We start from the raw sequence: 15,722 nt of genomic DNA, 5'->3' as shown, positions 1-15,722 counted from the left end.
CTCTGTGTAGATCTGGGAAAGTGGTGACCTGTGGAGAGAGTTGATCTGATGCCTGATGCTGAAATCAATGACTTTGACTGAACACACTCCGATCATCTCAGCAACTATTATATCACTTATTTTATTTCATTTATTTTGTAGAATCTCTATTATCATGTCTATCAAAACACTCATACATCACTTGGTGGTTTGATGTTGATGATGATATCCTTATATTTATAATCAGTTGTAATATCATAACAGTCTGTTGTATTATCCACTTTCCATTTTGTAATTTCCAGATTTTTGTATTTAAGAGAAATAGTGTCTTTATCAGTGCTGCGTTTTAACTGAGACAAAGTCATGTTGTCCAGATGTAGCAGGTGTGTCTTGTGTCTTGTGTCTTTTGGTTTGTCGTTGGTGTGAGCAGAAAGTTTCTCTCGGTTTCCCACACAGTCTTTGAATGGTGTGGTCAGTGCACTACAAAAGGACTTTGGTTGGAGCTTTTGTGATGTTTGCTGGTGGTGTGCTCTAACAGAGACAGAGGCTGACGTCACCAACCATCTGGAGGGAAACGACCTGATTGGCTGCTTCAGATGTTTTCATTCAAATATTGAGAGACAGTTAAAAATAGCAATAAACAATCATCAACATCATGTATTTTTTCCTCTGACACTGATTGAATTTGTAGTTGTAGAAAGTTTCACCTCCAGCTCAACATGAAACCTTTCTGTCATGGACTACTTTAATATGTCTCTACATGAAGGGGGTGATCGACGCAGCTGTTTCATGAAGTGTGCCAAATCCCTGTGGACAATAGTCGGGTGCTGGCGTTGTTAAAGATGCAAATCAACTTGAACTGTGACTCTGGTCTTCTGACATTTCCCACAATCTTTCTGTCCTTAGGAAATAAATACACAAACAGTTAATGTTAGTCAGTTTTGCTAGTTTTTAAGTTTGATAAACATCAGGTTTAGTATAAAGATTAAATTATACTTCGGTCTAACATGTTATGTGACTGACATGTGATGCAAAAGTATTTTAGATCCAAACCCTGTCCTCTTGGTCATCTGTCTCATTATCTTATCCTCTCTGTAAATACTTTCACATTTGCAGGACAGACATGAAACAGAAAAGAGTTTCTTTCACTTGAGTCATTTTCTCTTTTCATGTCTCTTCAGGGCAGAGGTCTGCTTCTATTGTCCCACTGGGGCTCTGAGAGTGAGTTTTCCCTGGTTTCCCACCATCTGACCCTTTACTGCTTTTACTGGGGGATCAATACACGTGTGTCTCAGTGTGTCTCATTATTCATCACATTAGCTGCAGTGTGTGTCCTCTTTTAGGAGACAACACATAGACAACCTTACATTTTTGTCATTCCAACACGTCAAACTGGTGACAACGGAAATGTCCTGACTGAGGTTTGATCATTTATGACTAAGGCTGCTTCAATTAATGGCCACACATCATTAACTATATCTACATCTGATCAGATCAGAGCAGATCTGATGCCAGATGCTGGGATCAGTGACTTTCGAACAGTTACTGGAATTAGATTCTTACTTCAAGTGCTTCTGTTGTACTACAATCTGTATCTAATAACGAACTCATATGATATTATAATTTCATTTCATAAATATGATCTTTAGACTATGGTCCTCATAAAGTATTGTATTCATGTTATGTAGCACAATCACAAGACTTTCCCTTTTTTGTCAGTGTGAGTAGAAAAGTGAATTCAGTTTCCCGCACTGACTCATTCATTTCTGTGACCAAGGAACCACTGAAAGACTCTGAATGGAGCTGTTGAAGCTGGACGTGTGTTGTAGTAGAAAAGGAGCCTGACGTCACCAACCATCTGGAGGGAAAGATCTCCACTGACTGACTGTGACAGTCTGGAAAGTTTGAAACAACCATGAAAACTTTGTCGTTCCAACAGCCAAGTTGATGGGACATGTTGTTTGGTGTTTTTATATTGTTACATTTTTCAAGAACTATGTGTTTGAAGTAGAAAGTGGATCAGAATTTGTTCTCTTTTAAATGAGAGTGGGAGGTTGAGGCAGCTGGTCTTTGACATGTGCCGAGTCCTTTGGAGAATAGTCGGCTGCTGGTGGTGACGATGCTAATCACACTCAACTGGACACACTCTGTCCATTACAAGATGTTAAGACATGTGCCTGAATCCAGATAAATAGTTTGAGGATTTTAATTTTAGTGCAGTATTTGGTAGTGTTTTTGTTGTTTGTTTTTTTTTCATACTTTTTACAGCTCCTCAACATCTGATATCGTTGTTTAAATTTAAAATTGGATGTAAATTAAACAGAGTCAAGTACGTCACTGAAATAATTGGAGGAATCCTTAGTACGTTTCTATCCTTTAACAATAAAACCCACAACCACAATATGTAGATGTATGAAATGAAATAACTTATCTGTACGTTTATCAAATAAAATCTGAACAGATTCCTCCAGATTCAGGCTCCATGTTGACGTCTGTCTGCTCAGGTCAAAGGTCTGGATCTATTGTCCCACAACGGATCTGAGAGTGAGTTTCCTCTGGTTTCCCACACTCTGTCTTTTCACTGCTTTCACTGAAGGAACAATAGAAGTGTGTCTCCTTACCCATCACATTAGGAGACAATAGTTACTTCAAAGTTTTGGCATTCCACCACCTGGAACTAAGGACTGATCTAAAATGATGACTCAGCTATTTGTTCATCTTGATACTGAAATAGAGTTGAAATGAAAATATTCCCACTAACTGTCATCACTTACATTAACCTCCTGCACATGAATAGAGAGACACAGATAATAAGACTTGATCAGATTTCTCCATCAGTCCATCTGAACATATAATATTCTTACATTTAAACTAAAAGGAGTCTGCAGGTGTATTTATGAAAAGACACTTATCTTCCAGATGTGAATCCTGATGTTGGACAGTGAATTATAGACTGATACTGCAGCTCTCTGTTAGTTATGTTTGAAGAATATTAAAAAAGACACATGAAGAAATGATCCTTGATCACAGTGAGACAACTATGATTTAGAAGAAATGACATGTAAATACAGACGTTCATTATATTTCAGTGATTTTATTATTGACATGAACTCAGTGTTAGTTCATGAAAACTCCAACTGGAGTCTGATAGACGTGATGATACATCACAACAATAACTTGGTAACATCTCCAAGACTCTGTACTCAAAATGAGTGGAGGAACAGTCGTCTTTACAAAAGACTCAAACGTCATGAGAAGAATCATCATTCAGTTTGACATGAAACATATTTCAAAACAAACACAATCTGCACTTTATAACAAAAACAAAGAGAAAACTGACCTTACAACAGATCATGTTAAAATCATCACAAAGTGATGTGAGCAGGTTAAAACCAAGTGAAGTCAATACATTTTGTGAAAAGAAAAGTTCACAGTCTTTATAATCCACACAGTTTCATGTTGTTAGATATCCTTTAAAGAAAAGGAAACAAATACATGTAGATCTTAAAACAGATCAGTGCTGAGTAATCAAAGAGATTAAAATGAAGTCACTTTAAAGAATGTCCAGAAAAAGGACAATTAAATGTTTTTATCAAAACAATAAAACTCAGGAAGTAATAAACTTCATTTCATCATGTATCACCACAAAGTGATGATGGAACACAATCAAAGCAAATGAACATTAGCTTTACTTTCATTTAAACTGAATAAATGACAAAAGTTCTTTCTTAATATGAAAGATAATGTTGTCCTGTTTCATTATTTCCATAGGAAATATTTCTTTTTCTAATATTCAACCTTCTGTTCATATAGAAGAACAAGTATTTAAATTTCATAGATTCAGTTCCTGTAATCTTTGACCAACATGGTCTTTTTATCTCATCTGTTCCATGACAAGATGTTTTATATCTTAACATGAAAGATATTGTTTCAGTCATTTCCTCAGGAAATGTTACATTTCACATAGATCACTAATATAAACCTTCTGTACAAACAGAAGAACAAGTCCATAATATTTCAGAGACTTCAGTCCAGTAATATTTGACCAATGTGGTCAAATCCAGGCTGTAGGTGTCTACCACGGCCTCCAGAGGAAGCTGTTGACTGGACTCTTGTCTTTGGTGATGCTGGTCTGGACTGTGGAGCTCAGAGGAGAGAAGTCAGCCTCTCTCAGCTTCTTCTTCTCAGAGGAAGACTGCAGCTTGTTGAAGTGTTCCATCAGTCTTCTCTGGGACTGAGTCTTCACCTCCTCCTTGGACAAGAAGTGCACCACCTGTTGGACACACCTGGAGTAGCCCTGATCAACAGAGTCCACAGCTTGATGCTGCTGCTGCTGCTGCTGCTGCTGCAGTCGTCTCAAGAAGTAAACTGTCATCTCCAGGATGTCTGCTTTCTCCAGCTTGGAGCCTGGCTGCTGTTTGAGGAACTCTGGACCCAGGAGAGACTTGAGCTGCTCAATGCTGCTGTTGATTCGCTCTCTGCGTAACTTCTCCACCAGAGGCTTTCTGAGCTGGAGGAAGAAGAAAAAAGTCATTAATCAACTTGTTCTGGAGTCTAGAGTTGGTGTTATATAAGAAAAATCTTGACAAAATATTTTAAAATGTTGTCAGATTCTCAATTTACCTTGTGTGTCAGAGTGAGATGTTCCTGAGAGTTGGTCATTGCTGCAGTGGTTGTAGGTGCCATGTCTGGATCTCTGTGTTGTAGAGGTCTCTGTAGAGAGAATCTGATCTCTGCTGGCTTCATCCCTCCTATTTATACTTCCACATCTCCATATGAATGTGTGGGTCTTGGTCTAGTTGATGTTTCCCACAGTCTGAACCAATCAGAGAGCTGGAAAAAAGCAAAGGGAAATCTGTCCTGACACATGCTCAGTGGTCATATTAGTGGGTGACAATAGTTAGATCTCAGGGGAACAGGTGGAGGAGCTCTGTGTAGATCTGGGAAAGTGGTGACCCTGTGGAGAGAGTTGATCTGATGCCTGATGCTGAAATCAATGACTTTGACTGAACACACCCTCATCATCTCATGACACATATGAAATCACCTTTTTAGGGGCATTTCTGTTTATTTGATTTATTTATTTATTTTATTATCATGTCTATCAAAACACTCATCCATCACTTGGTGGTTTTATGTTGATGATGATATCCTTATATTTATAATCAGTTTCCACTTTCCATTTTGTATTTTCCAAATTCTTGTATTCAAGAAAAAAAATAAATCAGCATTTGATCAGCAATGTGTTTTAACTGAGGCAAAGTCATGTTGTCCAGATGTAGCAGGTGTGTCTTGTGTCTTGTGTCTTGTGTCTTGTGGTTTGTCGTTGGTGTGAGCAGAAAGTTTCTCTCGGTTTCCCACACTCAGTCTTTGAATGGTGCGGTCAGTGCACTACAAAAGGACTTTGGTTGGAGCTTTTGTGATGTTTGCTGGTGGTGTGCTCTAACAGAGACAGAGGCTGACGTCACCAACCATCTGGAGGGAAACGACCTGATTGGCTGCTTCAGACGTTTTCATTCAAATATTGAGAGACAGTTAAAAATAGAACAATCATCAACATCATGTATTTTTTCCTCTGACACTGATTGAATTTGTAGTTGTAGAAAGTTTCACCTCCAGCTCAACATGAAACCTTTCTGTCATGGACTACTTTAATATGTCTCTCCATGAAGGGGGTGATCGACGCAGCTGTTTCATGAAGTGTGCCAAATCCCTGTGGACAATAGTCGGGTGCTGGCATTGTTAAAGATGCAAATCAACTTGAACTGTGACTCTGGTCTTCAGACATTTCCCACAATCTTTCTGTCCTTGGAAAATAAATACACAAATAGTTAATGTAACAGACCAACAGAGGAATGAGTCTCATTATGTATAAGTTAACGAGTTACAAGACTGAATCAGAATAAAATTCACTTTCAGAACGATCCACTGAATCATAACATTTGTCCAGTTGGTATTAAGAGTCATTTTTGTGGGTTGGAAAGTTTCTTAATTTTAATTTGGAGATACAGCTTTAGTATCTACTTCTTTAATTAATAGGCAAATATTTTAGGGGTTGCCCACAAAATACTGTTCGTCTAAATGGGATCATCAAACCCACAACTGGTAGAAGGCCATGTGTCTATTTTGTGCTAATGGACGGAGTGTGGGAAAACTCTGGAGGGCAAAGTTTAATGATAAGCACTCCATCAGCAGCCAACTAATTCTCCAAAGGGATTTGGCACACTTCAGGAAAATGATGTCTCCCAAGACACATCCCACACTCTGAGATGAAATTTATAATCAGTTTAGTTATGATTATGACTGGAGATATCATAATGTCTGTAAACCACAAATATAAATAATACATAAGTAAATTTAAAGATTATTTTACTTTATCACATGTATTTTACATGACAACAGATTATTGAGAATAATTTCAGATTTTACAAAGCGTCAGAGCCGTCCAATGAAATCCTTTCCCTCCAGATGGTTGATGATGTAATGCTCTGTTTCTACTAGGACACACCTCCAGCATCTGTCACACAAGTCTCTTTGTGGATCATTGACTGCAGCACATGGAGTCAGTGTGGGAAACTGGGATCAACTTGTTACTCACACTGACTGCAAGGCACGTGTCAAAAGACTCAACTACATCCAGACAACGGCACGATTACTGTCTTCACTTATTCTAAATTAAATCAATGAGGAACCACACTCTGACATTACATAGTCCTGTTTATCAAATATGTGTGTTGATGAAGAAAAGATGTTTAAGGGAATATGTATGAAATTAAAACATCCAAAATGATCAGTTATGATGAAATCTTTCACCTGTTGAAGGGATATATTACACATAATTACTAAACCTTAATTCCCAAGTAGTCTATATATTACTATTAATTTGTATCCTACATGTACATTATATAATCAACGTTATTCCTCCATGTGTGTGATAAGATGATAAGTGTGTGCTCAGTCAAAGTCATTGATCCCAGCATCAGGCAGGGTCACCACTTTCACACAGAGCTCTGTGAGTCTCTCTCTATCTCCCCTCCATCCTCCACCTGCTCCCCTGAGACCTAACTATTGCCTCCAGGGCATTAAAGGGATCATGTTGCTGCTCCACATGTCTTATTGTCTCACAGAGCTCTCTGATTGGTTCAGACTGTGGGAAACATCAACCAGACCAAGACCCACACATTCATATGGAGATGTGGGAGTATAAATAGGAGGGATGAAGCCAGCAGAGATCAGATTCTCTCTACAGAGACCTCTGCAACACAGAGATCCAGACATGGCTCCTACAACCACTGCAGCAATGACCAACTCTCAGGAACATCTCACTCTGACACACAAGGTAAATTGAGAATCTGACAACACTTGAAGATATTTTGTCAAGAGTTTTCTTATTTAACATCAACTCTAGACTCCAGAACAAGTTGATTAATGACTTTCTTCTTCTTCCTGCAGCTCAGAAAGCCTCTGGTGGAGAAGTTACGCAGAGAGCGAATCAACAGCAGCATTGAGCAGCTCAAGTCTCTCCTGGGTCCAGAGTTCCTCAAACAGCAGCCAGACTCCAAGCTGGAGAAAGCAGACATCCTGGAGATGACAGTCTGTCTCCTGACACAGATGCTGCAGCAGCATCAACAACCGAGAAGACTGATGGAGCACTTCAACAAGCTGCAGTCTTCCTCTGAGAAGAAGAACCTGAGAGAGGCTGACTTCTCTCCTCTGAGCTCCACAGTCCAGACCAGCATCACCAAAGACAAGAGTCCAGTCAACAGCTTCCTCTGGAGGCCGTGGTAGACACCTACAGCCTGGAGTTACAACCAATCCAAATGTAAATGACCACATTGGTCAAAGATTACTGGACTGAAGTCTCTGAAATATTATGGACTTGTTCTTCTGTTTGTACAGAAGGTTTATATTAGTGTTTCTTTGTGAAATGTGACATTTCCTGAGGAAATGACTGAAACTATATCTTTCATGTTAAGAAAGAAAACATCTTGTTGTGCATGTTGCATGAACTAAATCTGGTTGCATCAGCAATTACTATTTCTGACTGTACTTCAAGTACTGGTTAAACTATGATAACATTTGTTATCTATTGATTCTTATTGGTCGTTGTGATCAAAATTGTTAGTGTTCTTTCTACGGACTAATTGTGTTTTTAAACTCTCTGAATCATCAAACTGATCTGTTATAAGATCCAAATGTTTATCCTTTTATTTTAAAAGGTTTTAAAATAGTTCATACTGTTATCTTCACTGTGGGTCAAACATAGTGGTAATGTAATAATAGATCATTTTGATATAATATCTTAATTGTCCTTTATATGGACATGTTGTTAATGTTACATCACTTACAGTGATTACAAAAAAAGATCAGTTTTAAGATCGAGATTTTCATCCTTTACTGCAAAGGTTTTCTTTAATGTCACAGTTTTGTTGTGAAGTTTGATTTAGTTTGACTCTATTGACTTTACTGGTCATTAATAATGATGTGATCTGTTTTAAGGTTAGTCTTAACTGTGTTTTATTTTATTTGGTTATTATTGGTACAGTGAGTACTGTGTCCTTAAATACTGTTAATTGTTTATCTTTTCTGAAGACAGTTGTTCCTTTACTCTCTCTGAGTACAGTGTGTCTTGTAGAAATCTACAAGTTGTTGTTGTGATGAATCATCACCTCTTGTTGGAGCTTTCAAACTTGATGTGGCTCCGTGTGCCTTGATGAATAAACAAACTGCCTATTGAATATGATGTGTTCTCTTGTTACTGTATGTTGTAGTTACCCTCTTTATGAAGACAGGCACGTGTCCACCATTATCTGTCACTTCAAGTTGATTGACAGATGTCTCCACCATGTCCCTACATTAGATTGACAAATCCTCATGAAAATAGTTTGTAGACTAATTGTTTATCTCCAACAGACACATTTAGCTTCAAACAAAACATAGCTACATAATGCTATTAAAATTACTGACGTTGAGAGTCGATCACAGTCACATTGTTCAATTCGTCTGAATTAAGTAGTCAAACCCAATGAAAACATATGGTTGAATGACACTGTTGATGCACTATGACTGTATTTTGGGGAAATTATCAGTTTTAGGTGATTTATTGTATAAAATAGTTTTCTCTCCTTAGAGAGGCCACACACTGTGTCTAATGTGATGCATAATAAGGCACACTTCTATTGTTCCTCCAGTGAAAGCAGTGAATAGACAGAGTGTGGGAAACCAGAACAAACTCACTCACAGAGCCTCTGAGGAATAATAGATCCAGACCTTTGGCCTGAAGGGACATAGGTTTAAAAGGAGCCTGAGACTCAAGTTAAATCATGTCTTTAATGGTTCCTCTATTACACCAATAAGAATCAGCACACTTTCAACATGTTATTACTTCATCTTGTTCATGTTTAACTTATATTTCTCCATTATTAGTTTAAGAATCTTGCAGCTGTGATTTGACATTAAACATATTGTCTGTATGTGATATTATCACCTGTTAAATCAGTCTTTTATTTTATTTTTTTGTAGAATCTCTATTATCATCTCTATCAAAACACTCATCCATCACTTGGTGGTTTTATGTTGATGATGATATCCTTATATTTATAATCATTTCTAATATCATAACAGTCTGTTGTATTATCCACTTTCCATTTTGTAATTTCCAAATTCTTGTATTTATGAAGAAAAAGAAATCAGCATTTTATCAGTGCTGCGTTTTAACTGAGACAAAGTCATGTTGTCCAGATGTAGCAGGTGTGTCTTGTGTCTTGTGTCTTGTGGTTTGTCGTTGGTGTGAGCAGAAAGTTTCTCTCGGTTTCCCACACTCAGTCTTTGAATGGTGTGGTCAGTGCACTACAAAAGGACTTTGGTTGGAGCTTTTGTGATGTTTGCTGGTGGTGTGCTCTAACAGAGACAGAGGCTGACGTCACCAACCATCTGGAGGGAAACGACCTGATTGGCTGCTTCAGATGTTTTCATTCAAATATTGAGAGACAGTTAAAAATAGCAATAAACAATCATCAACATCATGTATTTTTTCCTCTGACACTGCTTGAATTTGTAGTTGTAGAAAGTTTCACCTCCAGCTCAACATGAAACCTTTCTGTCATGGACTACTTTAATATGTCTCTCCATGAAGGGGGTGATCGACGCAGCTGTTTCATGAAGTGTGCCAAATCCCTGTGGACAATAGTCGGGTGCTGGCGTTGTTAAAGATGCAAATCAACTTGAAGTGTGACTCTGGTCTTCAGACATTTCCCACAATCTTTCTGTCCTTGGAAAATAAATACACAAGCAGTTAATGTTAGTCAGTTTTGCTAGTTTTTAAGTTTGTTAAACATCAGGTTTAGTATAAAGATGAAATTATACTTCGGTCTAACGTGTTATGTGACTGACATGTGATGAGAAAGTATTTTAGATCCAAACCCTGTCCTCTTGGTCATCTGTCTCATTGTCTCTTCCTCTCTGTAAATACTTTCACATTTGCAGGACAGACATGAAACAGAAAAGAGTTTCTTTCACTTGAGTCATTTTCTCTTTTTATGTCTCTTCAGGGCAGAGGTCTGCTTCTATTGTCCCACTGGGGTTCTGAGAGTGAGTTTTCCCTGGTTTCCCACCATCTGACCCTTTACTGCTTTTACTGGGGGATCAATACACGTGTGTCTCAGTGTGTCTCATTATTCATCACATTAGCTGCAGTGTGTGTCCTCTTTTAGGAAACAACACTTAGACAATCTTACATTTTTGTCATTCCAACACGTCAAACTGGTGACGATGGAAATGTCCTGACTGAGGTTTGATCATTTATGACTAAGTCTGCTTCGATTAATGGCCGCACATCATTAACTATATCTACATCTGATCAGATCAGAGCACATCTGATGTCTGATGCTGGGATCAGGGATCAGTAACTTTTGATCAGTTACTGGAATTAGATTCTTACTTCAAGTGCTTCTGTTGTACTACAATCTATATCTAGTAACGAACCCATATGATATCATAATTTCATTTGATAAAATATGATCTTTAGACTGTGATCCTCATATAGTGTTGTATTGGTGTTATGTAGCACAATCATTGTGTTTGGAATTGTTCATTCCAACAGCCAAGTTGATGGGACATGTTGTTTGGTGTTTTTATATTGTCACATTTTTCAAGAACTATGTATTTGAATGAGAAAGTGGATCAGAATTTGTTCTGTCTAAATGAGGGTGGGAGGTTGAGGCAGCTGGTCTTTGACATGTACTGATTCCTTTGGAGAATATTCGGCTGCTGGTGGTGGTGACGATGCTAATCACACTCAACTGGACACACTCCGTCCATTACAAGATGTTAAGACATGTGCCTGAATCCAAATAAACAGTTTGAGGATTCTAATTTTAGTGCAGTACTTTCACGTGATTTTGTTTTTTATTTTAATACTTTTTACAGCTCCTCAAAATCTGATATTGTTGTTTAAATTTAAAATTGGATGTAAATTAAACAGAGTCAAGTACGTCACTGAAATGATTGTAGGAATCCTTAGTACGTTTCTATCCTTTAACAATAAAACCCACAACCACAATATGTAGATGTATGTAATGAAATAACTTATCTGTACGTTTATCAAATAAAATCTGAACAGATTCCTCCAGATTCAGGCTTCACGTTGACGTCTGTCTGCTCAGGTCAAAGGTCTGGATCTATTGTCCCACAACGGATCTGAGAGTGAGTTTCCTCTGGTTTCCCACACTCTGTCTTTTCACTGCTTTCACTGGAGGAACAATAGAAGTGTGTCTCCTTATCCATCACATTAGGAGACAATAGTTACTTTAAAGTTTTGGCATTCCACCACCTGGAACTGAGGACTGATCTAAAATGATGACTCAGCTATTTGTTCATCTTGATACTGAAGTAGAGGTGAAATGAAAATATCTCCACTAGCTGTCATCACTTACATTAACCTCCTGCACATGAATAGAGAGACACAGATAATAAGACTTGATCAGATTTCTCCATCAGTCCATCTGAACATATAATATTCTTACATTTAAACTAAAAGGAGTATGTGTATTTATGAAAAGACACTTATCTTCCAGATGTGAATCCTGATGTTGGACAGTGAATTATAGACTGATACTGCAGCTCTCTGTTAGTTATGTTTGAAGAATATTAAAAAAGACACATGAAGAAATGATCCTTGATCACAGTGAGACAACTATGATGTAGAAGAAATGACATGTAAACACAGACGTTCATTATATTTCAGTGATTTTATTATTGACATGAACTCAGTGTTAGTTCATGAAAACTCCAACTGGAGTCAGATAGACGTGATGATACATCACAACAATAACTTGGTAACATCTCCAAGACTCTGTACTCAAAATGAGTGGAGGAACAGTCGTCTTTACAAAAGACTCAAACGTCATGAGAAGAATCATCATTCAGTTTGACATGAAACATATTTCAAAACAAACACAAACTGCACTTTATAACAAAGACAGAGAGAAAACTGACCTTACAACAGATCATGTTAAAATCATCACAAAGTGATGTGAGCAGGTTAAAACCAAGTGAAGTCAATACATTTTGTGAAAAGAAAAGTTCACAGTCTTTATAATCCACACAGTTTCATGTTGTTACATATCCTTTAAAGAAAAGGAAACAAATACATGTAGATCTTAAAACAGATCAGTGCTGAGTAATCAAAGAGATTAAAATGAAGTCACTTTAAAGAATGTCCAGAAAAAGGACAATTAAATGTTTTTTTATCGAAACAATAAAACTCAGGAAGTAATAAACTTCATTTCATCATGTATCACCGCAAAGTGATGATGGAACACAATCATAGCAAATGATCATTAGCTTTACTTTCATTTAAACTGAATAAATGACAAAGGTTCTTTCTTAATATGAAAGATAATGTTATCTTGTTTCATTGTTTCCATCGGAAATATTTCTTTTTCTATCATTCAACCTTCTGTTCATATAGAAGAACCATTCTGTAAATTTCATAGATTCAGTTCCTGTAATCTTTGACCAACATGGTCTTTTTATCTCGTCTGTTCTATGACAAGATGTTTTCTTTCTTAAACTGAAAGATATTGTTTGAGTCATTTCCTCAGGAAATGTCACATTTCACAAAGAAACACTAATATAAACCTTCTGTACAAACAGAAGAACAAGTCCATAATATTTCAGAGACTTCAGTCCAGTAATATTTGACCAATGTGGTCATTTACATTTGGACTGGTTGTAACTCCAGGCTGTAGGTGTCTACCACGGCCTCCAGAGGGAGCTGTTGACTGGACTCTTGTCTTTGGTGATGCTGGTCTGGACTGTGGAGCTCAGAGGAGAGAAGTCAGCCTCTCTCAGCTTCTTCTTCTCAGAGGAAGACTGCAGCTTGTTGAAGTGGTCCATCAGTCTTCTCTGGGACTGAGTCTTCACCTCCTCCTTGGACAAGAAGTGCACCACCTGTTGGACACACCTGGAGTAGCCCTGATCAACAGAGTCCACAGCTTGATGCTGCTGCTGCAGTCGTCTCAAGAAGTAAACTGTCATCTCCAGGATGTCTGCTTTCTCCAGCTTGGAGTCTGGCTGCTGTTTGAGGAACTCTGGACCCAGGAGAGACTTGAGCTGCTCAATGCTGCTGTTGATTCGCTCTCTGCGTAACTTCTCCACCAGAGGCTTTCTGAGCTGCAGGAAGAAGAAGAAAGTCATTAATCAACTTGTTCTGGAGTCTAAGGTTGGTGTTAAATAAGAAAACTCTTCACAAAATATTTTCAAGTGTTGTCATATTCTCAATTTACCTTGTGTGTCAGAGTGAGATGTTCCTGAGAGTTGGTCATTGCTGCAGTGGTTGTAGGTGCCATGTCTGGATCTCTGTGTTGTAGAGGTCTCTGTAGAGAGAATCTGATCTCTGCTGGCTTCATCCCTCCTATTTATACTCCCACATCTCCATATGAATGTGTGGGTCTTGGTCTAGTTGATGTTTCCCACAGTCTGAGACAATCAGAGAGCTGGAGAAAAGAAAAGGGAAATCTGTCCTGACACATGCTCAGTGGTCATATTAGTGGGTGACAATAGTTAGATCTCAGGGGAACAGGTAGAGGAGCTCTGTGTAGATCTGGGAAAGTGGTGACCCTGTGGAGAGAGTTGATCTGATGCCTGATGCTGAAATCAATGACTTTGACTGAACACACCCTCATCATCTCATGACACATATGAAATCACCTTTTTAGGGGCACTTCTGTTTATTTTATTTAATTATTTATTTTATTATCTTGTCTATCTAAACACTCATCCGTCACTTGGTGGTTTTATGTTGATGATGATATCCTTATATTTATAATCAGTTGTAATATCATAACAGTCTGTTGTATTATCCACTTTCCATTTTGTAATTTCCAGATTTTTGTATTTAAGAGAAATAGTGTCTTTATCAGTGCTGCGTTTTAACTGAGACAAAGTCATGTTGTCCAGATGTAGCAGGTGTGTCTTGTGTCTTGTGGTTTGTGGTTTGTCGTTGGTGTGAGCAGAAAGTTTCTCTCGGTTTCCCACACTCAGTCTTTGAATGGTGTGGTCAGTGCACTACAAAAGGACTTTGGTTGGAGCTTTTGTGATGTTTGCTGGTGGTGTGCTCTAACAGAGACAGAGGCTGACGTCACCAACCATCTGGAGGGAAACGACCTGATTGGCTGCTTCAGACGTTTTCATTCAAATATTGAGAGACAGTTAAAAATAGAACAATCATCAACATCATGTATTTTTTCCTCTGACACTGATTGAATTTGTAGTTGTACAAAGTTTCACATCCAGCTCAACATGAAACCTTTCTGTCATGGACTACTTTAATATGTCTCTATATGAAGGGGGTGATCGACGCAGCTGTTTCATGAAGTGTGGCAAATCCCTGTGGACAATAGTCGGGTGCTGGCGTTGTTAAAGATGCAAATCAACTTGAACTGTGACTCTGGTCTTCTGACATTTCCCACAATCTTTCTGTCCTTGGAAAATAAATACACAAATAGTTAATGTAACAGACCAACAGAGAAATGAGTCTCATAATGTAAAAGTTAATGAGTTACAAGATTGAATCAGAATAAAATTAATTTTAGAACTATCCACTGAATCATAACATATGTCCAGGATCATCCTGTTGGTATTAAGAGTCATTTTTGTGGGTTGGTAAGTTTCTTAATTTTAATTTGGAGATACAGCTTCAGCATCCACTTATTTAATTAATAGGCAAATATTTTAGGGGTTGCCCACAAAGTACTGTTCGTCCAAATGGGATCATCAAACCCATAACTGGTAGAAGGCCATGTGTCTATTTTGTGCTAATGGACGGAGTGTGGGAAAACTCTGGAGAGCAAAGTTTAATGATAAGCACTCCATCAGCAGCCAACTAATTCTCCAAAGGGATTTGGCACACTTCAGGAAAATGATGCCTCCCAAGACACCTCCCACACTCTGAGATGAAATTTATAATCAGTTTAGTTATGATTATGACTGGAGATATCATAATGTCTGTAAACCACAAATATAAATAATACATCAGTAAACTTAAAGATTATTTTACTTTATCACATGTTTTCTACATGAGAACAGATTACTGAGAATAATTTCAGATTTTATAAAGTGTCAGAGCTGTCCAATGAAATCCTTTCCCTCCAGATGGTTGGTGATGTAGTGCTCTGTTTCTACTAGGACACACCTCCAGCATCTGTCGCACAAGTCTCTTTGTAGATCATTGACTGCAGCAC

At 38.0% G+C, this 15,722-nt stretch overlaps 3 protein-coding genes across 4 annotated transcripts; 1 reads left to right on the top strand and 2 right to left on the bottom strand.

Annotated features, from left to right (window-relative positions):
- Nucleotides 1–3,062: 3,062 nt before the first annotated feature.
- On the bottom strand, nt 3,063–13,893 carry LOC125006691 (transcription factor HES-5-like). 2 transcript variants are annotated; one of them, XM_047582970.1, is made up of 3 exons: nt 13,767–13,893; nt 13,188–13,653; nt 3,063–4,029 (listed from the first exon to the last, which is right to left on the bottom strand). In XM_047582970.1, the coding sequence occupies exons 1-2, from the start codon at nt 13,887–13,889 to the stop codon at nt 13,234–13,236; spliced, it is 543 nt and encodes a 180-aa protein (XP_047438926.1). In that variant the 5' UTR covers nt 13,890–13,893; the 3' UTR covers nt 3,063–4,029; nt 13,188–13,233. The 2 variants fall into 2 exon arrangements, with proteins under 2 accessions (XP_047438926.1, XP_047438925.1); XM_047582969.1 differs by lacking the exon at nt 3,063–4,029 and having other exon boundaries at nt 12,213–13,653.
- On the bottom strand, nt 4,036–4,754 carry LOC125006685 (transcription factor HES-5-like). The gene is made up of 2 exons (XM_047582964.1): nt 4,603–4,754; nt 4,036–4,489 (listed from the first exon to the last, which is right to left on the bottom strand). The coding sequence occupies exons 1-2, from the start codon at nt 4,723–4,725 to the stop codon at nt 4,055–4,057; spliced, it is 558 nt and encodes a 185-aa protein (XP_047438920.1). The 5' UTR covers nt 4,726–4,754; the 3' UTR covers nt 4,036–4,054.
- Nucleotides 7,196–8,696, top strand: LOC125006692 (transcription cofactor HES-6-like). The gene is made up of 2 exons (XM_047582971.1): nt 7,196–7,318; nt 7,432–8,696. The coding sequence occupies exons 1-2, from the start codon at nt 7,196–7,198 to the stop codon at nt 7,765–7,767; spliced, it is 459 nt and encodes a 152-aa protein (XP_047438927.1). The 3' UTR covers nt 7,768–8,696.
- Nucleotides 13,894–15,722: the final 1,829 nt, after the last annotated feature.

The sequence above is a fragment of the Mugil cephalus genome, chromosome 4 (assembly GCF_022458985.1).
Source record: "Mugil cephalus isolate CIBA_MC_2020 chromosome 4, CIBA_Mcephalus_1.1, whole genome shotgun sequence".
Lineage (NCBI taxonomy): Eukaryota > Metazoa > Chordata > Actinopteri > Mugiliformes > Mugilidae > Mugil > Mugil cephalus.
Note: the sequence above shows the minus strand (reverse complement) of the source record. Positions and strands in the feature narration are given on the sequence as shown.

Excerpts from the sequence above, each read along its gene's own strand:
- LOC125006685 (XM_047582964.1), bottom strand. The coding sequence starts at position 4,725 with ATGAAGCCAGCAGAGATCAGATTCTCTCTACAGAGACCTCTACAACAC. Across the intron at positions 4,490-4,602 it reads ATCTCACTCTGACACACAAG|CTCAGAAAGCCTCTGGTGGA; the intron begins GTAAATTGAGAA and ends TTCTTCCTCCAG.
- LOC125006692 (XM_047582971.1), top strand. The coding sequence starts at position 7,196 with ATGAAGCCAGCAGAGATCAGATTCTCTCTACAGAGACCTCTGCAACAC. Across the intron at positions 7,319-7,431 it reads ATCTCACTCTGACACACAAG|CTCAGAAAGCCTCTGGTGGA; the intron begins GTAAATTGAGAA and ends TTCTTCCTGCAG.
- LOC125006691 (XM_047582970.1), bottom strand. The coding sequence starts at position 13,889 with ATGAAGCCAGCAGAGATCAGATTCTCTCTACAGAGACCTCTACAACAC. Across the intron at positions 13,654-13,766 it reads ATCTCACTCTGACACACAAG|CTCAGAAAGCCTCTGGTGGA; the intron begins GTAAATTGAGAA and ends TTCTTCCTGCAG.